The sequence below is a fragment of the Paramormyrops kingsleyae genome, chromosome 20, assembly GCF_048594095.1.
Source record: "Paramormyrops kingsleyae isolate MSU_618 chromosome 20, PKINGS_0.4, whole genome shotgun sequence".
In the NCBI taxonomy this organism is placed as follows: Eukaryota; Metazoa; Chordata; class Actinopteri; order Osteoglossiformes; family Mormyridae; genus Paramormyrops; species Paramormyrops kingsleyae.
The window spans coordinates 11779686-11802941 of NC_132816.1; the positions used below are offsets into that span (position 1 = coordinate 11779686).

The 23256-nt window shown below is 41.8% G+C and overlaps 1 protein-coding gene across 3 annotated transcripts in view; it reads left to right on the forward strand.

Annotated features, from left to right (window-relative positions):
- The window catches only part of LOC111836876 (adenosine kinase-like), a 129914-nt gene that overhangs the window by 3726 nt on the left and 102932 nt on the right, over positions 1–23256 (forward strand). For all 3 annotated transcript variants that reach the window (XM_023798524.2, XM_023798560.2, XM_023798544.2), the window contains 2 exons: positions 3682–3735; positions 19801–19879. In XM_023798524.2, coding sequence (XP_023654292.1) covers positions 3682–3735; positions 19801–19879 — 133 coding nt within the window. The remainder of the gene's footprint in view (positions 1–3681; positions 3736–19800; positions 19880–23256) is intronic.

Sequence of the window (23256 nt, forward strand, 5' to 3'; positions counted from 1 at the left end):
GGAGTTAGCCTGACAGCTAATATCACTTGCACATGTTTCAGGCTTGTGTAAGATTAGGGTGCCCACAAGGGTTGGGTAATCGGTTAGCCTCTGGAGCCCTGAGGTTTTAAATCCCTTAACTACTTTTTTTTATTTTATTTTATTTTATTTTCTTCATCATCATCATTGTCTCGGGGGGGAAAAGGCCAGAAGACTTATTACTGTTTAACCTTAATTGCTGTCTAATGATGACATTCCTAAATCTTTAAATGCTTTGGAGTTGCCATATTTTTATGGAAACTAAACTTAATTTAACTTAATTCCCGGGGGCGGCATGGTGGCACAGTGGTTAGCACTGTTGCGTCACACCCCTGGGACCAGGGTTCGAGTCTCCATGTGTGTGGAGTTCGCGTGCTCTCCCCGTATCGTCATGAGGTTTCCTCCGGGTACTCCAGATTCCCCCCACAGTCCAAAAATATGCTGAGGCAAATTGGAGTTACCAGATTGTCTGTAGGTGTGCATGTGTCAGTGAATAGTGTTTGAATGTGCCCTGTGATGGGTTGGCGCCCCGTCCTGGGTGGTTCCCTGCCTTTCACTCGTATCTGCCGGGATAGGCTCCAGACCCCCCGCGACCCAGGATAGGGTAAGCAGTTACAGAAACTGCATGGATGGATGGATGAATTCCCTGGAACTCTCCAATCACCCTGTCAAGCCTGGTCCTATATTTAGGATATCAGGTCACAATTATCACATGAGCCATTATACAAAGACCTTTATTAGCTTTGCCTGTAGGTCCCCCTGCCTTTGGTAGGAAAAGATTTTCCCCCAGGAATTAATTTTAAATTTAATATTTTTGATCTTCATTCCACATAATACATTTAAAAATGCTAATTAAGGAATAAGTGTATACAGTTACGAGAAAAGTTAGTGACCCTTTTGGAATAATCTGGAATTCTGCATCAGTGGTTCCTAAAATGTGATTTGCTCTTCATCTCTTTGGTTATTGTTGTGAAATAATAAAGTCTGTGTTATTTAACAAATAAACTCAGCATACACTGTGTTTTGGGCCAGTGTTTGGCTCATTGAGTGCATGTGATCGGGTTGCCTAATATAGTGTCGCCATTCTGTTGTGTTACGTTGCCATAATTTTTTTGAACAGATATTTTAAGTGGTCAAGAAAACATAAATGGAAAAAAAAGTACGTTCATAAGACTGGAAAAGTTTACTATGATTTGTACATTCCACAGTCAGGCCACTAATCTGAAAATGGAAGAAATTCAGCACTGGTGCTACTCTGCCTTTCAGTGGGCGTTCTACAAAGAGCAGTGCTAAATATGCTGTATGATTCCCAAACAAGTGACAAAGCAGCCTAGGATGGCAGGCAAGAATGTGCAAGAATATCTAGCACCAAGTAATGCTTGTGTTTTCTCAGTAAACCATAAACAAAAACATGTTTATCAGTGGTTACCATGGAGACCGCTGTTCTCCATAAAAACCACTGCTGTCTTTCTCAAGCTAGATAAGAACTACCTTGTTGTCCTACAGAACTACTGGATCAAAGTTTTGTGGACAGATGAGAAGTTGAACTGCTTGGTAAATGAGCGATGCTTCATGATTGGAGATAGCAAACCAACATCAAAACCCCCAAACTGTAAATCTTGGTAAGCAGCTGCATTGGTGCCTCAGGGCCTGACTGACTCAAAGAGAAGAAATTCTGTGTTTCAAAACAGTCAGGTCAGTGTCCTGACCTTAGTGCCTTTGAAATGCTGTGTTTAAATAGCTGTCTTTATTATTTTGAGTTAGATCATTCAAGGAGCCATTGATACAGAAATTCAAAGAATTCCAAAACATTTATCTGTATGTTGGTGCTCATCATACAGTGCTGCTTGTTTTATTTTTGAAAGCAAGAAAGTCTGCCGTCTTGATTTTCCTGTGAATAGAATAGAATGGAAAGGGGTGCACACTGTTTACAGCGCTTTGCTGCACCCTCCACACGACAAACCACCTCAGGGATGAGGACCTGAGTGCAGCCATGTGGCAGGTGATACCTCAGCACCACACTGGTCCAAATGGACCAGTTTGAGTGTTTTTTTCACAGTGCCTGGAGTGCCAATCCTGCACCCAACCCCCAAGTTATTCCAAGTTGGAGAACCTCCTTATAGGGCTGGATGTACATTAACGTCATACCCAGGATGAAGCAATTGCAGGTTCCAATAAAGTAGGATCATTCCTGCCATTCACAGGATTCGAACCAGCGACCTTCCGATTGCCGGTACAGATCCCTAGCCTCAGAGCCACCTCTTCACCAAATACAATAGAAGCTTTATGATCATTGTAAACTAAATACACAACAAAACTAGGATTCCTTCTGTTCAGTGCAATGAGAGAGAAATAAGAAATAAATAAAAATTCAAAATTTCTCAGTGAACACTGTAGCTGCTGTTGTAGACTTGTTTGCCATTTTATCACAACAAGGGTCCATTTGAAATCAAGACTGGAACAGGGTTGGGTGGATTCTCATTTAAATGTAAATATGGCATAAATGTTTAGCATGGCAGTATGGTGTACAGTCATGCATCACTTAACAATGGGGATATGATCTGGGAAATGCATCTTTAGGTGATTTCATTATTGTGAGATAAGAGTGTACTTGCATAAACCTATAGCCTATTACACACACAGGCTACAGTAAGCTATTATTTTTATAAGTAGAAAGAGGGTGCTCTAACAAAAAAGGTACAATACAGTAAATACATAAACCAGTCGTTTATCATATTCAAGTATATACTGTACATTACTGTATGTGTTATACTTTTATATGCCTGGCAGCGCAGTAGGTTTAACACCAGCATCACCACAAACGCGAGAGTAATGTGTTGTGCTACAATGTTGTAATGGCTACGACGTCACGAGGCGAGAGGAATTTTTCAGCTCCATCATAATCTTTTGGGTCCGCCATTGTATATGTGTTCTGTCACTGCTATAACACAAATGGAACTCAATGAGTAACAAGTCTAGTCAAGTTAGGCTTTACTTGTCATACCATCCATATGCACATTTACAGCAGCGTGGCGAAACACTCCCCAGGACCACGGAGACAGAGGGAGGGAGGGATTCAGAAAGGTGCAAAAAACAGGACAGTCAAGAGTAGCAGGACTTTTTATACAGAGTAAATACAGCCAGATAAATAAAATGTACAATAAGTACGATAAATGAATAGTAAAGTAAAGAAAAGATGATTTAAGGTCTTTCGGTTTTGCAGCTCAGCAAGTTCTTAGAAAGATTTCCGGTGAGTTTTATACGCAAGCAGACAAATCATTTTCTGGACACAGTATGGCCTCTGCTTGTGGAGATGAAGGAAATTCTTCCTGTTTATCAATTCAACAAATGAAAGAACATAAACAAATTACTTTGTGATGTAGGCCTCCCTGCTCATGTAGCTGTTTCTTTTGTATGTGTATCATGTATAATTATTCTTAATTACCCTGTATAATTATACAGATATGATGCTTATCCAGTGTGTGGTATGTAGTTATCATGGTGAAACACAAAGTGTAAGCTGAATGCACAATGAAGCGGTATTGGATAAGCAGTGATGGATGGATGGACACTTGACAGATCTATACTCAGATGTGCTGATTAGTCAACCAAAAACGGAAGTGTTTGCACACAGTCGTAACTGACAGTCCTTTGTTTCTGCAGGTATGGGCTGAAGCCGAATGACCAGATTTTAGCGGAAGACAAGCACAAAGCACTGTGAGTTTTTCCCCGGGATGAACTGTCTCTAATTACTCTCTGCTTCGGCTGACTGAGCACTCGTGGTAACCCCAGTCACCGCCTCTGTGCTCTCCCTGCCGAAGCAATGCAACCAGTGACTCCACATTAGTCATCGCTGTGAAATTCTCTTGCATTTTTTTAAAAGTATTCTCAGTACAGAAAACAAAATGGTCGTTGGATGTCGCCCGAATTTTTTTTTACCTTTATGCATAAATATTTAAATATATTGATAAAAGAAATAATCACAATTGCTGTGTGGGGATGAAAATTCATATTCACTTTTCTGTATTCACAACAATGCACAACAAACATGCAGAAAGTGCCTTAGAAGCCAGGCTTGGGATACACTCTTAGGCTGGGCTCCTGTCTGCCACACCCAGGCACCAGGCAACCAATCAACATAATGTTTTCAGGCCCATGTGACTGCTGGGCTCTTCTCTGTGTTAAAATGGTTGTTGGATGCTGCGAGTTTCCCTGGAGAAACCCCATAGTGTGAACCGGAGGAGTCTTCCTGACAGGCATAGATCCCCGCTGTGAGCAGCTGGGAGTAACACCAAACTGGTTTCGAGTAAACTGAGCTGAAAAACAAACAAGGCCCCTGTTAATTGCGGTCAATAAATCCCTCAAAAAGCTTCTGAGGCTGGCTTCAGCCAGAAGACATGACCCCAGTTTGATAAATCAAGGAAAGCCCATCCGTATCACAGCTGGAATCACAGACGGTGCCTTGGGTTTTGAACTCAAATGTCATGTGGCTTCTGTGATCTGTGGTTCACTGCTCCTCTAGTCCATGTAAGGCATGGGAGCATTAACACAGAAGATATCAAATATCTTGTAACACTTGACCATCGTAACTCATTTCCCGCACACAGCTGGACATTAAAGCACATAGTGTCATTGACGTATACGTTTACATATTGTAAACCACACAAGGCACTGCCCACATCATTTGTGTCTAGTAGAGTTTAGCAATGCAAAAAGCATGTGGATATTTGTTTGTTTGTTCCAAAATCTGTTCTGCAGTCAACTGGAACCTCTGTGCCGGTTTAAGGTCAGATGTAAGTGGCAGTCAAATTCCCGCATGATCGTGAGATAACCCAGTCACCCCCCTAGCTGTGGGGTGTGGGACAGGCCGTGCGAGTTTTGAGGTCCCATAGCTTGCTGAACCGGGCTGTCTTGTGATCTCGCATTCGTGCATCTGACTTCCTTATCGATGGCTGCAACGTCTCATCACGCGGGCAAGGCCCGCAGTTTCCTCTTGTCTAACCGCCGCCTTCGTTCCTGTACAGGGCTGTGGCTTTTCTGTCTGTTTGCTGAAAAGGGAAACAAGCATTGTGTTTTAAGGCCCAGACTGTGTAATCTACAGATGACTTTATTTACAGGGTGTCACTGAGTACCTTGGATGAATAAGTAATTTATTTATCCTGTTATGTCTCTTGCTGTGTTCTTAAATGGCTTTGGCTACTGTGCTGTACAGGCAACGCCATAGCTAAACTGGTTATATTTACTAAAAGCAAAGCGTCAGGCTTTCTGGTAAAATACTACGCCCATCGTGCCACGGAGCCTGTTTAATGAGCCGTGCAGCTGCAGTATGGCACAAATCTTACTGCCGCCGTCAACGGGAATTCTCAGGCTCTCACAGATGGTGGCTTATACTGGCAGGAAACACTGTGGACTCAAATTCCGCTCTTCCCCTGTGCTGAGGGTATCTCTACCCTGCGAAAAGAAGTTACTTGAATGGCTGGGTAGTTTCATTTTGAGAGTTTTCCCTACTAAGGCTCTGTTGGTTACCACAGCCAAATGTCGTGTTGGTCTCTAATGAAACCGCAGACGGCGACAGCTGGAGAGGCTATATGTAGCTAGCATATAGCTGCTGAAATTGAATCTTGAAGTTTTGTGGTTTGTGTAGGATGCTGTTTGCATTTTATTCTGTTAGGGACAGTTTTTTCTTCAGGTTAAAAGTGAATCTTTAATTTTTGAGCACTGATTGTTTTTAATTGCTGAATTGAATAATAATTAGTGATTTTGTTTTGTATTGGTTACCTTTGGATTTTCTTTTTAAATTTCCTTTCATGGTCGATGCACTTCTCTGTTGCCTTTCTGCAAATGACAAAAAGGACTTTTGTTGACATAAGATACAAGTGCAGTAGGTGGTGTACATTCCCATTAAGCTGTTGCGCTTCTGAAGATGGCACTTCACGCAAAATGTTCTGGTTAAGCATCCCGCTGGGTAAATGGTTAACGTTGCTTAAAAGCATTAGCTAAGTAGCTAAGGGTGCTTTTCCACTGCACCGTTTACTGTACATCACAACGCGAGGTGGGGTATTTTGCACTGAATTCGAAAAAAACTGCATTTAGTATATTATACGGCTGGATGGTGTGCGATATTAATACCAACATCACATTGTTATGCACATGTAATTCTTACATCGATAGTCAGTTGGGTTAAGATGAGGCTTTTTCTAGGGATGAGTCGATCCACATTTTTTCAGTTCCGATCCGATTCCGATGCACAACTGCCGATACCCATACAGATTCCGATACAAGAGCTCTTTTTACTTTGTTATACTTTATATATTAATTTTTTTCAGCTAGTAAATACAGATGGAAGAAATGTATGACAAAAATTTTTTAATTAGGCTACTACAAACATACCTAACGTACTGTTCTACCTCGTTTATACATCTTGTTTTAAGCGTTTTTGAGGCATTTGCAGTTCAATATGAATATCTACAAAGCAAGTATGCACAAGTGGCAAATGCTTACAATTTTAACACAATTTTTCTCCATTGGCGTCAGCTGTTACACTTTGTTGTGATGGCAGCCCCTCTTGTATCACAAGCTGCAGCGAGTTCGCAAGACAGTCCAGGTTAGCGACTCCCAAATCGTCCATTGCTTTTTTTTTTGTCTCGCAGTTGCGTGCGCCTTGTTAAGTGGGATTTTCCATTAAACGCTATTCCTACCTCTCAAAACTTTATTTTACAAAGATTGCAAATCACTGAGCTACTGGTTTCTGTTAAAAATGTAAAATACTCCCAGATCGTCACATCTTATCTTACGCTCCTCGGGCTGCGAAGGGTATGCGTATGACGTCACAGCAGGCGGAAATCACTGTACTCACACCCACTGAGTAGCAAAAATGACTGAGGGGCAGCGTTAGCGTTTGATTCGAATGCCGCAATAAAACACATGTAAAATGGGAAAGAGCTGTTGTGCGATTGATTGTACAAATAGATTTAACACGAAATAGGAGCTATATTTTATGAGATTACCAAAAACTAAAAAAGTAAGTATAGGACATGGATCAGTCACGCATGGCCGATACCCGATCCGTCAAAAATAGGTCTGGATCGGCGCCGATACCGATCCGAATATCGGATCGGTGCATCTCTAGCTTTTTCTTACTTTCAATTCTGTATATGGACATTATGGTGCAGGGAGTTTAAGTTTCGCTAAAGCATTTTTACTCTGGCATAGGAAAAAAAAAACCTTAGCTAGCTTTGCAATTTTAATTATTATTCATTTTATTGATTTTCTAATATATGTTTAAAAAACAGTTTAAAGATTACCTTTTGCATGAGTGTTGCATGCGTTCTTCGAGACAATCGTAATCATTTTCATTCTTGCTGTTTAAATCATTCCTAGACGGGTTTGTGAGAAATTTATTAACTCATTTTTGCTTAATAAATACCTCAATATTTATTACAACAAAATGACATTACTATATTTACAAAAAAATTACATCGCCAGGACAGCACACTACATGTTATATGCTATATGCGTGTCGTCCTAGTATATCAAACAAAATAAACAGGCTATTTGCATAACCAATCGACAAAGAAATCATTTCAAGTCCCATGCCAAAGTAGTACCCCAGCTGGTTTGGCACTTTTGGTACTGGAACTTCTGGTACTAGTACTTGACCGTAAGTCAATGGAAAAGGGAAGGTACCAAAAGTGTCATACTTGGTGTGGTGGCGAAGCACCCCTAGAGTAAAATGGTTTTTGGTAGATTCCAGACAGAAGGAGAAAAATGGTTTTAACTTTAACTGAACTCCAGATGAATGTTGATTCCCTGGCATCAAGTTATAGCCGTCAGCTGGGTCACGTAACGAGAGTTGTCTACCCTGTTCACCACCTTATTCGTTCTGTGTCATGCCACTACACTAGAGGGTGTATTTTCGATGCAGCAGACCAACATACAGAGCGATAATAAATGTATTGAGGCAAGTGCATGAGTTATTTTAATAAAGGAGATGACAGCTCTTTTAAAATGGAAGTTGCTCTACTATTAAACCAACAGCTACTATTGGTTTAATATTGGAAGCAGCACAGACATGGAAGCCTACAATTTAAGCGTCACTGACCATTACGTGCTAACGAAACATGCATTCCACAGCAAACCATTACAGAGTTACAACATATACAGTGGTACCTCAGAACTCGAATTTAATCCGTTCAGAACTCCGGATTGAATCCTAAGAAGTTCGAGTTTTGATAGAATTTTCCCCATAGGAAATAATAGAAAACCAATTAATTGGTTCCCGACCCCAAAAAATTACACCTAAAAATGTTTTTTTTTTAGCATTTAAAAACACAAAATGAACCGGATAAAACAAGAAGAGCATATACTGTACTAAACACATCTAAGCATATTTATTCAAAACAGTAATTTGTAAAGTAAGAAAATAAATGTGTCCAAACAATGTGTCCTGCCACTATCGTCCGCTCTTTGTGTGCCACGCCCCCTCGTTAACCCCGTGTGGAATCCCCGTGTGATCAGCTGTTTCTGGTTGTTGTCATCAGTCCTCTATTTCATCCACGTTTCAGTTTGTTTCCCCAGTCCGGTCATTGTATTGCCCATCTGCGTTTTGCCTGCCTTACCTGTAATTAAACCCCGTATTCCCCGATACCCTGACGTCTGCGCCTTTGTCTCTGTTCCGTCCCCGCTCGGCATAACAATATTATTATTATTATTAAATGTATTAATGGTTTATTATTAATATTAAAACAATTAATAAGAAATCTTTATTTTAAAATGCATTTTATTATATAATAATAAAAATAATAATTACTGTTACTGTCTATCATTGTCTAAATGTATTTTTACTGTCTAAATATATGTATTCAGCTAGTGTAAACATGCAGGATGCTATCACAGCGAATGCGAGGCTGAGACTGAAGCTTTACCCTTTGTTTCTGCTGAGAGACGTGCCGTGTGACTCATTTGCCCGCGCGTACAAGTTATCTTAGGTCGGCATTCACGCTTTGACTTCTGAGATTCAGATCGAGATCTAGGATTTATTTTTTTTTCCCGAGATCAAATGAGTTCGAGAACTGAGATACCACTGTACTATTAACTGGAATACACAAATGCACATATTAATGTACACTGTTTAAAGATAACATTGTATTGCCAAAACTACGTCGATTTTTCTGTAAAGTACATGGCCAGCTTTAGTGAGAATGGGCTATCAGTAAATACCCTGAATAAACCCTCAGTAAATGAGCTGCTTTAACATGCTTGTCATCCTCATTTTACTCAGCCTGCTGACTTCCCTTTCGTCGTTTCGTACGACTGTTGCCCTGTGCGGTGTTTGTGCTGGGAGTGCAGCTTGGCACAGGGTTCTCTACTGGAGTTGAGTCGTGCCGCGACATATATGCCGTTTTGCCATTTTTCTCTTGAAAAATGTAACTGTGTTTTCAGTTAGTTCATACACCTGATTGAATTATACTTAAATGCCTTTATCCAAAGTGTGGGACATATTTGAGAAAGCATGGCCAGCCAGTCCCTGGGGCCATTGGGGTTAGGGGCCTCGCTCAAGGGCCCAATGGTGACACAACTCAGGCTGTGGGATTTGAACTGGCGACCTTTCAGTCATAGACACAGAGTCCTAACCTGCAGAACGGCATACTTCCCTCTGGAGTTTTAGAAGAATTTTATAGTTTTAAGGTAGTGTTGGTTAATTAGTGGCTTGCCCAAACTGCTGAGCAATTTGTGGTGCAGTTAGGTGAACGGGTTTGTTTGTGTTTGGTTTGATCTGTATGCCCTTTTGCTGGCCTGACAGTGCTCCAGCAACCCCTGCCTTGTGCTTCATTTAATAGGCTCCAGACCATTTAATAGGCTCCCCCCGTACTGGATAAGTGGATGGATGGATAATTTTATTTTTTATAAGTCAATAGATGTAGTTAAACTGCATTTAACAGTTCGTATGGTCCTTTTTTTCAGGGGTGTATCATGCTTTTCGAAGTTCTGTTGAATTGACGGATAGAGATGCAGTACAAACTGTTGTAATACTTCCCTGCTTTTTAAAATAAAAAAAAAATGTTTTGTTTGGTATTTGCGGAAGTTGAATATGTGCAACCCGAAACTTTACATTACAGGGTGAAGGTTATTTGGTACCACGTTATTGGGCAGTACCCTTAATGGCCTGCGGGTGGCAGCAAAAGAATATAAATTCATGTTTCTGACCAAAAAGAGAGAAACATTTTTGCTCCACTTGTCTATATCATGGATAACAACATATTTTGGCCACTCCAGGTAACTGTAACAGAATGCCTTTTTTCTGAGACTTTATTATTGAACTTAGTAAAGGTTTAGGTAACTGTATATGGAGAAACGATGGTCGAATTGCTCCGCGGAGGATTTTGAATTCGTAGCCCTTTGAAGTCCTAAACTTGGTTCGATCTGCATAGTTTGCACCAAAACAGCACAGTATACTGTACACAAACAGAGGCCTTGCTCAGCACTTTAAGTTTCCCAAACAACTTTGAAGAACATTGTCAGTTTTATCTCTTTGTCATAACTGCAAATGGCTTCTGCAGAAGGTATTTCATATATGCAGCTAAGCAACCTCAGATTTAACTCCGATCTGATAACATCTGGTCAGCAACAGACCATGTGTTTAAGATCTCACTAAAGGATTAATGATTAATCCCTTTTAATTTTTTTTTTTTTAGAGTGCCTTTTCCACTCGCAAAAATAGAGATGTTTTCCTGTCACTTTCTTTATGTACAGAAAGCCAGTAAATTCTGCGTTATCGCATTTAACCTTCTGTATGAATAATTCACTGGCATTTTATTACCCGGTTGCCATTAGCATGCAGAACAGGGAGCTTTGTAACCGAAAAGGCTGAGTCAGTGTATTCTCAGGAGATTGAGACACAAATCCCACTATTTACCCCTATAAGTGGAGATGTTTCCACTCAGGCGAAATATTGCACTCATCACTGTGATGTGCTTTTTCTGGGACGCTACGCTGAGGTCCCCCCTCCGCAACGCCCCACCCCCACCGCCCCCTTCCTTGTTAGGAGCAGATGCTAAGCACCACGGCCTGTGCCTTTGCGTTCACGCCGCGACCCGTACCAAAGGAGAAGGTGGCTGAATCATCTCGAAAGCTCAGAGGTCTGTCACAGCCGTGGGAGTCCACATGAGGGTGCCTGCGTTCGTGTCCCGCACCGACCCACCTGCAGCTGACGCTTTGAACTGCGGCGCCTCTACCATCCCCCCCCACCCCCAGACGACACCAAAACCGCCTGCCCCATCGCTACTGCACACTGCGCTTCCTCGTGAAATCCACTCGATCCCTCCAGTGTCCCCGCGCTGCAGATGCGGTCCAGCCTGCCGCTGACCCGTGCGGTTTGGCTGACGCCAAACGAGCCTCTCGTCTGCGGCCCGATCGATGTCCCCGGCCTCGGCGCCGTACTCCGTTTGTGTGGGCTGAAGCTTCCTCCGGATGCCGCTGCTTCCATTGTCCTTCCATCCATCCCTCCTGGTATTTTCGGGCTCGGAGGAACCTGTCGTCTGGCATTCTGCTGCAGCTTGATGCTCGCGATAGCATCAGCAGCGTTGCGGTCACCCATCTGTCTCTTTGTCGTTTTATGTTTTGTTTTTCCCCCTCTCATTTTTTTATATGTGGAAAAGGGGGGATCTTTCCCTTTTATAAGCTTATTTTCTTCTTAAATGGTAATATGTTTCTCTGTCACTTTATTTCAAATAATAGATTGAATGTGGAATGCATTTATGGTTTGGAAAAAAAAAATGAATGCAGCGTTCTGTGTCCTGAAAACCATGCTTTTCCAAATTACTATGTTCCTAGCCAAAATGGGCATATGCCAAGATGTCTGTTTTCCTTTCCTTATATTAACAGGGAATTATTAAAACATATGTTTGTTTTATTTTGCTTTATTATCCTGAACCGGTTTTTTGAAGTATTTAAGCATACAGCTGTCCCAAGGATCCTTGCAAATTTTTTTTCCTCTAACGTTGCCTGTGCAGAGTCTTTCTGGGTGGTGGCTGATGCAATCTCAATTGAGACTAAAGTTCTGCATTTTGATCTTTGTTGTAGGCCTCATTGTCCAGCAGGTGGCACTAAAAAGAGCAGCAGGCATTTAAAATGTAATAGCCGTATAAGTAGATTATTAGGTACGGAAATCAATTGTCCTTTTCCCCCCACAGATAAGAGTAAATGTTTCTTTGTTTGCTTCGATTATTCATTTTTAAAGGATAGATAGGATAGGTGCTGTTCTTTCTAGCATGAGAACTGATGTGGTGTTTATGGTCTTTAACCGTTCTTGAGAGTTATGATGAAGGTGTTTATCTATATGCCCTTCTCAGAAGTAGACAGTATGAACCTAGCAGTTGTAATGATAGATGGGCATCTCCCTTAAAGACTCTTTAGGGGAAGACTGGTTGAAACCACACAGCTGAATTATTTTTGGGTCTGCGCTCCCCTAAGTACCTGGAATGGGCTCCCAACAGAAGACAAAAACATTCTCTTTGTGTTCAAAGTTCACACCAGGCCATCTGGTGTTCTCCACATGGAGCTGAATTATTCACATGGAACATTATAAATCGCCACTTTTCCCTGCATCCACTCTGGAGACCGGAGATGGTCCTTATTCTGAGTCCTGGCCTGAGGAACATTAGCCTTGGAGGGGGGGGGGGGAAGGTTTACCTGTGTTCCTTTCAACCGATTGGTGTAAAGCAAGTCAGATGAGTAACACTGCCCTGATGTCTGACCATGTCTGCTAGCTACAGATCTGGTCCAGGTTTATTTCTGTAGCAATTGACAGCTATTCAGAAACTCAAACAAAAAAATACGGTCACAACTTAGGAATATGGTGATGTATGTTCAGTAAGCATGGGTTGGGAATGAAGACAACCAATATGGACCGTGTTTTAATTTTAGGACTTACTAGAAGAGTGATTAGATGATCTCAACCTTGGGTGACGGCGAGAGTGATGGTGTTTAGGTTAAGTTTTCTGGCAGGTGAAAGTGATACCAGAATAATCCTGTGAAATCTGATGGTCTAAGCGGCGCAGATATTGCCGACGCTGCGACAGCTACTCAGCTGCAGGAGGGCTGTGTGTAGATGCCGATTTCCATGGATGTGCGTGGGTTTCCGTAGCGGGTCTGAGCAGGTGTGTTTTGCATACGAGGGCAAGCGTCCACGCCCAAAACTGTGAAACGCTTTCACACATTTACACCTGAAGCCCTTTACGCGACGTAACTTCATGCAAAATCTCAATGTTTACGTTCAATATTTACGTCTCGAGCTGGCTTCCTCTGGGACGCGTTTGCGGTGATGTTTTTAATTATGGCTCTCCCCGTGTAAAAGTGCTGCATGTGAAGGATCCATCCGGTGACTTTGTTAGGGATGAAAGCTCCACATCTCTCCCCCACATGTGCCTTTTCCGTACAGGCCGTGGAAACGACCAGCGTGCGTCCCTCCTTTCTTTTCGGTCAGTCCGCAAACTGGAGGGACAAAGATCCCAAAATCTCATTGATCAGCAGCTAGTGATTCCAGCACATTTGGGAATGACATTTGGCCAGATGACTTGAAACAGATTAGCCTTTTTAACTCTGTGCCATCCTGTATTGGGCGTGGTCCCATGCTGCACTATTTTTTTTTATATATATATATATATATATATATATATATATATATATATATATATATATATATATATATATATATATATATATAATTTTTTTTTTTAGTTTAAATTACATTTTTCTTTATTTTGTGGTGCCCGCAAACTTTCTGTGCACTTGTGAAAACCAGCTTGCCCATTTTCAGTGGCAGAACACGGTAGTTTTTTTTCCCCCAACCTTTTCCTCTTTATTAATGTTTCCCAGTCCCTACCCTGATTAGCACCAGTGCTTTTGATCGTGTTTCTTTGCCGTCCCTGTGATTTGTAAGCTGTTTAACGTGAGTGAAGTAATTAAATGACTAGACCGCGGAGGAGAAGAGAGTGGGCGCCGTGGCGATCATTAGCAGTGAATTACCTCTGTGTACACTTGAAGACTCTGAAGACTTTGAGTCCGCCCGCCTAGAAGGAAGCGGATCCCGTCTAAGCATTGATTAACAGAGGCTGGTTCCTCCTGTGAAATCACTTAATGGGTGTTTTTAGGGTCCTTTCAGTGTTAATGGGATAGGCTAACCTCAAAGGGAATGACGAGGAATCGCTTAAATGAGCTCGCCTCCTGTTAAACGTAAAATTCTCCGAGCAGCAAATCTTGTCTTATTGCACCAGCTGAATTTATGCCTCTTCTTCTGCCTACTCTGACAGTCATTTTTTGAACAGACGTCCCCCCAAGGCGCTTCACACCTAGAGACAAAATGAAATTTAATTTTCAAAATGGAAATATTTGTGACACTTTCGCATGTAATGATGTACCGTAATGAGTGTTAAAACTGCCTGTTCTGTTTCCTGCTGATGACAGAAGGTCCATAAACGGAATAATTACCGTCAACGTATAAACAAAATAATTACCGCCGACATACAGGCATCTTCGCTGAGCTTTGGAATCTTAACTTTGTCTGCAGTTTATGGCCAAGGTCTTCGGCTGCTGGTGTTTCAGCTATAAAGAAGAAAAAAAACCAAAACAATATTTTAATGTTACATCCCCCGGCTACACATTTTCGAACCAAGCTAGCTTTGAGCGTTTTTGCTCCCAGTTGAATAAAGGAAGGTGCCAGGTGGTAATTTTGTAGAAGTTTGTCTCGGGTTTTCCTTCAGTAGAGGGGCACAGCTAGCCTTCAGATGTCAGGGCTAATATGACACCCCATATGTATGTCTTATAAAATGTGCATAAAGGGCGAGTGTTCCCCCTCCCGGGAGGAGCTGTTCCTTGTGTGCAGCATTTGAAAAGACTCCCAGGGCTGGGGCTCCTGCTATTGGCTGAAAGGTCGAGCATCTAGTTGTTCTTTCTGGGTGGTGTGTAACAATCCTTAAGAAGCTCCTCGTCTGTTTCAGATAGCTCTAGGGGCCCTTGGTTCCCTGCGACATATAAACAACCCCTGCATTCACATATTGTCCCAGTAAACAGATGTAGCAGGTGTGTTGACGGTCTCTTATTTCATGTGTATAATGGTAGCTGAGCTGCCAAAGCTTCCTTAGGTTACCTCTCACTCGGAAGCAGTGTTCGCAGGCTTTGTGTGAAGATGGGCCTTTCATTTGCTGTTTTCTGTAAAGGCAGTAAAACCTCGTTGCTTATTTTCGCTTACCTACGTGACCGTGTTTCGAGCAATGTTTAGTAACGCTGTAATACTATTCTCCTATATTCGGCGGGTGTGAACCTTCCTAATACTTAAAGAGATTTTTAAGTAACAGTATGGTGCAGCTAATGCGAGCACTCTCAAAAAGTCAATGTTTTACGCTGTAAATCAATAAAAACAAACTAGAAACAAGCAATCTGAAATGCTTTTTTTTGCGTGCAGAAATGTGACTGAATGTCAAAGCACATGCTATTTTTCTAATCTATTCTTAAACAGTACCCCAGGTTTTATTTTTATAATGATAAAAGAATGGTTCATTTGTAGTGTTGAAATAGCAAAAATATGAAAGTATGGTTTCTTAAAATCTCATTCAAAAAATTGGCCTTCACACGAGGATGCATGTTGAAAGTTCTGGAGTCCGGTATTATTAGTCAGGTTTGTACCTGTTTCTGGTGTCTGGTTAGCACTTCTATAAGACAAGGAGAATACTAATGGAAACATTAGTCAGATGACCGTGCCGATTATTTTTAGACTCTGGCATTTAAAGTTGGAACACTTGGTTCCGCTTGTCTGTCAATGAGTCACCAGAAGAGAGAGGTTGCCACCCCCCCCAGGCTCTGCATTACCGGAGTAAACCGGGGGCTGCCAGACTGGGGATCCTCTTGTATACGCACCTCACATGGCCAATCCTGAGCTATGTTTGATTATGCGATGTGTAGCTAAGGCATGGCGTGGTTTCTTGTTTGTTTTTTTTTTTCTCACACCGTATCTGGAATGTCCCAGAAGGCACTCCTCAACCTACTTCTCAGGTTTTCGCAGGTTAGCCGCAATTAGTTTTATCACTTAAAAGCATATCATCTAAACCAAGCGAAACCAATCTCTATTCGCTGATTTGCCCCCTTTGGAGGTCATACTTTTTTGTATAATTATGATCAGTGATACGGCTCAGGCTGCGACAGCAGAATACAGTGTAGGGTTATACAGAGCAGCATACTTAGCATTGATATGTGGAGACTTTCCATTGTGATGATCAAGTAAATTTGAGCTTGTCTCCCACATGCCACTTCCTCTCAGTGCCGCCATCGATTTTTCTTTTTTTTTTGCACCGAACGCAATCGTAGAGCATTGACAGAAAACAGCCAAAGCCACAATGGTCCGTAATGGAATTTCCTCATTAGCGCATTTTTGCTCCTGTCGAAAATTTCCTTAATGTTGGAACGCCGGGTGTCGGTTCTAGGTTGGGACGACTGCCATCCGGTAGCCTGGCTGCGTTCAGGTCCGTTGTTTTTGCTGTGAGGACATTTCCGTTCTTTGGTCAACAGTGAAATCGGTTCCTGGTGAGGGGGAAAATGGGATGCTCAGTGTTCAAGTTCCCTGCAGTGGTTTTTAAAATTCAGGAACAGGCAGCTTAACATATATATAAAATATTTATTTTATCATGGTGTTTCACACTAAGTGTAATCCTGACATAATTATTCAGATGGTAATGATAGAAATCAGCACACAATATACCCAAAGGGCACTTCTCATAATTCATGCTTTTAATAATAATTTGCAACATTACAATTTGTCTTTGGCGTGATGAATGAAGTTAAATAAACTACTAATGTTATTCCCTTATACATGGCTGATTGTTTTATCGTCCTCCTTTAGTGTTAACTAGGCCCAGAGGCCCATTTTATTTCACCACTGTGCCAGATGGTAAATATTCCTTTTTTATTTCCTAAATATTAGTGAGAAGCTTGATCACTCAAACAGCATTTATTTCTTGTGCAGTGGTGCTGTCCTGCCGATGAAGACTTTACCGTAGAATCAGCCGTTTTATTGGTTTCGGTTAATGGCATCCCATTTGTTAACAAAAGCCATATTGGAAGGAAATATTCTGGATCTAATTAAGCAAGATTGTTGCGGTTCAGAAGTCAGCCTAAACAGATACACAAGACATGGCCTCTTTCAATACCTGTCTCCATTTTTTTTTTTTTTTTTGGCGTCCCAAGTCCTGCTTTTCGCACAACATTTCCTCAAGGTATCAGACGAGTTACGCATTTAAGGCCGTTTCTTTAAACTGTCTAGAGCAGCAGCATACATGAGACGTGAGGTTAACAAAATAATTTTCAAGATTGGCTTGAAAGAAATGTTTTAACTTTAGATTTAAGTTACTTTTTTCCATCTTGATTTAATACAGGCCGTTTAACTGCAAACACATGTTGAGGAATGCACTCTTGGCTTTTGTCAATGTGGCATTTAAATTCCAGTAAGATTTGTGGTACATTATTTCCAGAAGAATCGTCGAATGTATACTGAAATATTTTCGTTTTCTTTCATAAGTTTACTGTTGGTTAATTTATCCAGATCATCATAAATAGAACATTAAATGTTGCTCCTTTTGACACCTTTCTTCAAGTATACTGCTTAAAAGACCTTATTGTGTAGGATTTTTATATGATGGATATTTTCTTGATTGTCTGAAATTGTTTATTTGATATGTCTTATTATAAATGACTCGCATACCATTGAGTGAGTTTGTTCTACCTGTTCATATGTCTTAATCAGAAACCGACTGCAGATTAAGTAACATGTTAATGTTTTAACAGCTTTGCTGAACTCAGAAATCTTAACCATATTGATTTTCCATCCATCTTCCAACCTGGGGGGGAGGGGGGGAGGGGGGGGGGCTTGGAGCCAATCCCAGGCTGCATAATGCACAAAGCAAAGCTATACCCTGCGTGGGTTAGCAGGACGTGGCAGGTTGCACACCTGCACATGCAATCGCACGCTACAGGCAACTTGTAGGTGCCGCTTGCTTCTGCAGCTTTGCATGTGCTGTTCTCAGTGCTCCCTCCTACCGAATGTCATGCCACCTGCTTTTTTTTTTCCTGTTTAGAAGTCAAATCAGGAGTATAGCTGAGTCACCCGATCCCTTAGCGCAGGAGCGCGTTCACTTGGCGGCAGTGAAACATTATGATTTTTGGCCGCCCTGGGAATAGGCCGGCCCATTGTCTACCTTGAATGGGGGGAAAATTGCTGAGGATTGTGTGTCTGAGTGTAATTGAGAGAGTGTGAAGGAGACGCAGTCTGTGTGTGGCTTTCCCCAAAGCGCACTCTCAGGCCTTGTGGTAAAACCTTGGTGAGCAACTTGGTGTCTACGGAAGTCAACCCATCGTTCCCACGCTCTTAAAACCCACCGCGTGCCCCTCCTCTACCCCCCAAAACTGCTACCTCCCCCCCATCTCAAACGCCTGTCCTGCAACAGACCTAGTGACAGTGTGATGGTTTCAGTGGACGACGTGCCATTCCTCGCGGTTAGGAGGGACTGCATCAGACGGCAGACCCCCTCGTAAGGCCTCTGATTTGTTCTACAGAGGCACGTGTTAACTGCGAAATTAGCATGACCTCACAAATTGCTTTCTGAAGTTATAAGACAAAGTTCTGGGGAGGTTTGTTTTAAATGAAACCGAGGGCTGACATCAGCTTGTTTATTGCCCAATAAAAAGTATGTCTTATAGCCTTTTGTTACTTAAGCCGGCCTGGTTTTGCTGTTTGCCCTCCCCTTCCTGTCTGCCCATTAGGTCTACACCTACGATAGGCCAGGCTAACATATCTGGTAACAGTAAAATACTCCTCTTCTAGACGGGTAAATAGTTTCTAATTTTACCACCGTGGTTTAAATGGCAGTTGCAGTATAGCATGACATTTCACCCTTATTAGAAATTCCTGACGTCACCTATTCAGTTACGCCTTTAAGCCCTTCCGTGGAAATCCAGAAAGGCGTTGGGTGCATCTTCCTTTTGGAGAGTTCCCTGCATGTTAAGACTGATGTAAAGGAGAATGTGTCCCCCCTCCCTGCCAGAAGGGAATTGAAGGGGAGCCATTTGTAAGCTGAGAGGATTAAAACACCTTTACAGTCACCTTAAAAACATTGAAGTCAGAGGCCTGTATTTCTAATGCACACACATTTCATTACCTACGGCATTGCAGCGATTTACACTATTTAAATGATGCATCTATCTACAGTCATTACTGTAATCGTTCATTATTTTAAATGCATTAGCTACTCCCGTTCTTAATTGTATGTATGCAGGAATCATTTGGAGACTAATCATTTGTGCATATCTTCTTGTGTGTTGTCTTTGTGTGTGGGTTATGTATATATTGATTGAATGATTCGATGGTCCCCACAAAGATATGGATACAAACATGTATATATATATATATGTGTGTGTGTGTGTGTGTGTGTGTGTGTGTGTCGCCTGAGTTGCATGGTGACAGATGTACGTATGGACATATGCAGGGTTAAACCTTCTGATATCTTGTTGTGGGGGCCGTCTTGCTGCGTGTGAGCCTCATAACTCCCATTGCATCCCAACACCCCCCCCCCCCAATTCGCTGCTGTAGATCTGACCACAGCTTCCTGTTTGCAAACATGAACGTTGAGCGTGACCCAGCTATCCACTAGGTGCTGCTTTGCTGTCGCCCTTGACATTTCACTGACACTTTTAAAACATGTCATTTTTATTATTTTTTTATTTTTATTTTTTTTCTAGGTTTGAGGAGCTAGTCAAGAAGAATTCAGTAGAGTACCATGCTGGGGGCTCCACCCAAAATTCAGTCAAAATTGCCCAGGTTTGTTCTCGTCTTCTTTCATTAATAATAATCATGTACTTTTTTTTTTAATGCTTAGGGATTGAATGGCCAGGTTTGGAAAAAGAATACAAATATATTTTTGTTGCTATTTAAATGACTTTAATGTGGAATTTCATGGCCGTATATCGGGGTACCTTCCCCGGCCGCTCGCCATGTAGATCCAGCAAGCATCCATTATGTATGAACTGTTAGGATCCCCCCCCCCCCCGTTATGTGTGGCAGTATTTAGCTAATTGACAGTGCTGTGCTAGCAGAGCCACTACCGGCTTCCTGTGCGCAGCAGTACGACTACAGGAAAGAGAAGGCCTCGGGCGATCTAACATCCCAGCACCCTGGAGATCGCAGGCAGCCGCTTTTTCAAAGAGATACAGACATATGTGCACGCTGTAAATAGTCTTTAATTTTGAAGACCAGAGGCATTTACATAAATTCCCTCTCTAAAGACCCCCTCATCTTTTTTTTAAATGTAGGACATTAACTGCTAGTTTGCCTTGGATATGGGTTTTGGGGTGATGCCAAAAAAAAAAAAAAGTGAGAATCTTTCAGCCAGTTTTAAATGGTAGCCACTGGTGCAGTGCCTGAGGAGGCAGTGAAGCCACACTGGAGGGGGTCCCTGCATGTGGACCCTGGGGCTCCCAGCAGTTTCAGCCCTGGGCGTCCTGAAAGCGCGTCACCTTAGCGTTCGTTCGGCCGCCCACAGGTTTTAATCGATGCGAGTCACGCGATTCGCAAATAAAATAATGGAATATGTCTATAATGCTTGCTTGAACATGGCAGGCTTGTTCTCTGTGTTACACGAGTCGATTATACACTTCAAATCCTAAAGCCAAACTTCCGCGGAGATATATTTTCACATTGTTACAGTTGGTTTGAGCTCTGAATCCAGTATGTAGGTTTTTAGTTAAAGCGTCGACCTTAAAAAGGGATTTCCAGTGTTTTATTTAAACCGACTTTGAGGAAAATGCCATGGAGCTTATTTTAACTCCCTGGTGAAATCTTAGACACACTGAGCCTTCTGCTGCTCTGTACACTTAACCTAGATTGAGGAAGTATCTGTATTTCACTCTACAGCCGGCAATCACAAAAGGTGTACAGATTTTGTGCTTAGACACTGAAAACCAGATGCTCTGAAACCCAGGGTTCAAGCTGCAATCCTGGGCTGTATCAAATCAGGCAGGCTCAAGACCAGGATGCCAGACCAGTCCAGCATCAAGGCTACTATTACATGAAGTATTATCTGAATTTAGTTTCAGATTTGCTATTTAATATTGAAACCTTGAGATTGTTACATCAGGGTCTTTAAACACTACTGTCTGCCGTGCTGCAATTTTTTCTTACATTATTTAGCAAATTAGGAATAATGTTAAGAAAAACTGAATTAGTCGCTAAAATATTGTAATTGAAAGGGAATAAGTATTTGGTATGGTTCTTGGACATCAAAATATGAATGCGTAAAACAATGGAAAAACACTTGGACAAAAATGTTTATTAATTAGAACAAAAGGTTCTTATAGTTTCAATTAAATTCCATAAATGCGTGAGAGGTTTGTCGATATTAAAGAAAAATATTTCCCCAGTGAGTAGAGAATTTCTTTTCATAAATTTACCTTTGTATCATGTAGTTTCAAAGCTATTCTGTGGGCTATTTTCAGTGCTCTCTTACCCCATTAGGGCGGCACTGTTCATGGCTGTTTGTAGCTTTTAGTCCTAACCTTAACGAGACCTTTCAGTAGAAAGTGTAGTTATATATGCTTTGTATTATTATTGCATATACATTGTATCAAATAGTGTAAATGGCTGAGATTTCCCTTGTATAGGAAGAGTTGGGGACATCAGATTTTCCTGTGTTATGGAAGCTTAATGTAAAAAATGTGATGGTAATAACTGCAGTCTGACTGCTCATCAAACACAAAACGAGCGAGACACCTACATATTTGTGCAGGTCAGTGATCCATGAGCTTCAGAGACGGCGCTACGAAATCAAGGCGGCTTGCTTGGGATGCCAAACGCGTTCGTTTCATTTGCAGGTTCCGGAGTGTCATTTCCAACCTAAAACATCTCATACGCAAAGCAAACAAAAAGCAAATGCAGCGCAAGCGTCAAGCTGGCTAAAAGTTAAAATCTCGAGGGATAGCCGTGTTGAGCTGCGTCGCAGTAGCTATTGTACCAGTTAATTAAAACATCGTCAGTGAGAACTGGAAAAGGCAGTATAGATAACACTAGCTTAGCTTTTACAGATTTAGAATAATTAGGCAGCAGTTTGATGCAAAAGCAGCAATTTGCCACATGGTTGATTTGCAGAAGATGTTGTAATGAAATTCCGTAGTTGGCTTTATGTCTTTAGTTTATTTTGATTTGAAATGCAAATATTCCCCTTGATTGGCAGTCGGATCTCTTCCTTCTGACTGCCAATGACTGACTGACCTCCTCCGTTTCGTCGCTTTTGAGGATGAAGTTTGTTTTATAAACAAGTTGTGACTTCGAGGCAGAGAGAAAAATTGGGAGACACAGCAACGGGGGAAGAATTTCCTGACAGTATGATTTAATTTCTGCTAAGGAATGACTGTCGCTACAGGCTAAGGGCGATTTCCCCCATTGAAAATATGAGCGCAGCTCCAATTGCGCATCGAAGGATTGTCATGATGACCACTTCCCCAAAACGGATCCACATATTGCTTTCTATATGTGATGCAGTGGGATTTTTCATATCATATACTTTGGAAACCTGACAAAACAAATAAACAGTTTACACTACTCAACTACCCTCCCCCCCCCCCCCCCCCCCATTACTTCTTACTGTTGCTGTTCTAGTTGTCACCTATCATTTGAGCTTTGGTGGAGACCAGATCTTTAGATCCTCTGGCGCTTCTCTGGTGCATGTGGTTCCTCACCTGATTCAGATGGAGGGCTTATCCTATCGTATATGTAGATCCTATCGTATATGTCCCACGGATCTCCGCGTACCGCATTCACGTTCCAGCGCCGCGTAGCAACGATTAATATCTATGCGCTCGGGACCGTGACGTTCACGTACGGCGTTTATCGCCGGATACATCTCGTGGCTGCAGTCGGTCTCTCTGTTAGTGGAAAAATGTCACAGCTTAATTTTCTGTTAACTAGGGAAAAAATAGAGGGAGTAACACTGCAGGCAGGTTTGTGTATTTGTGCTGGCTGGGGGTCAGATGTGATGAAGGGTTAGGGTCAGTGGCTCTGAGTGACTGCTACCCTTGTTCCCCTCACTAGATTGGTGAATCTCATTTCTGTACATTTCCAGAGGAGAATATTTTATTGTCATTCTGCATGTACACCAAAATTCTATCTGTCCACCAACGCTACAAAACAGAATAGCTGTAAGA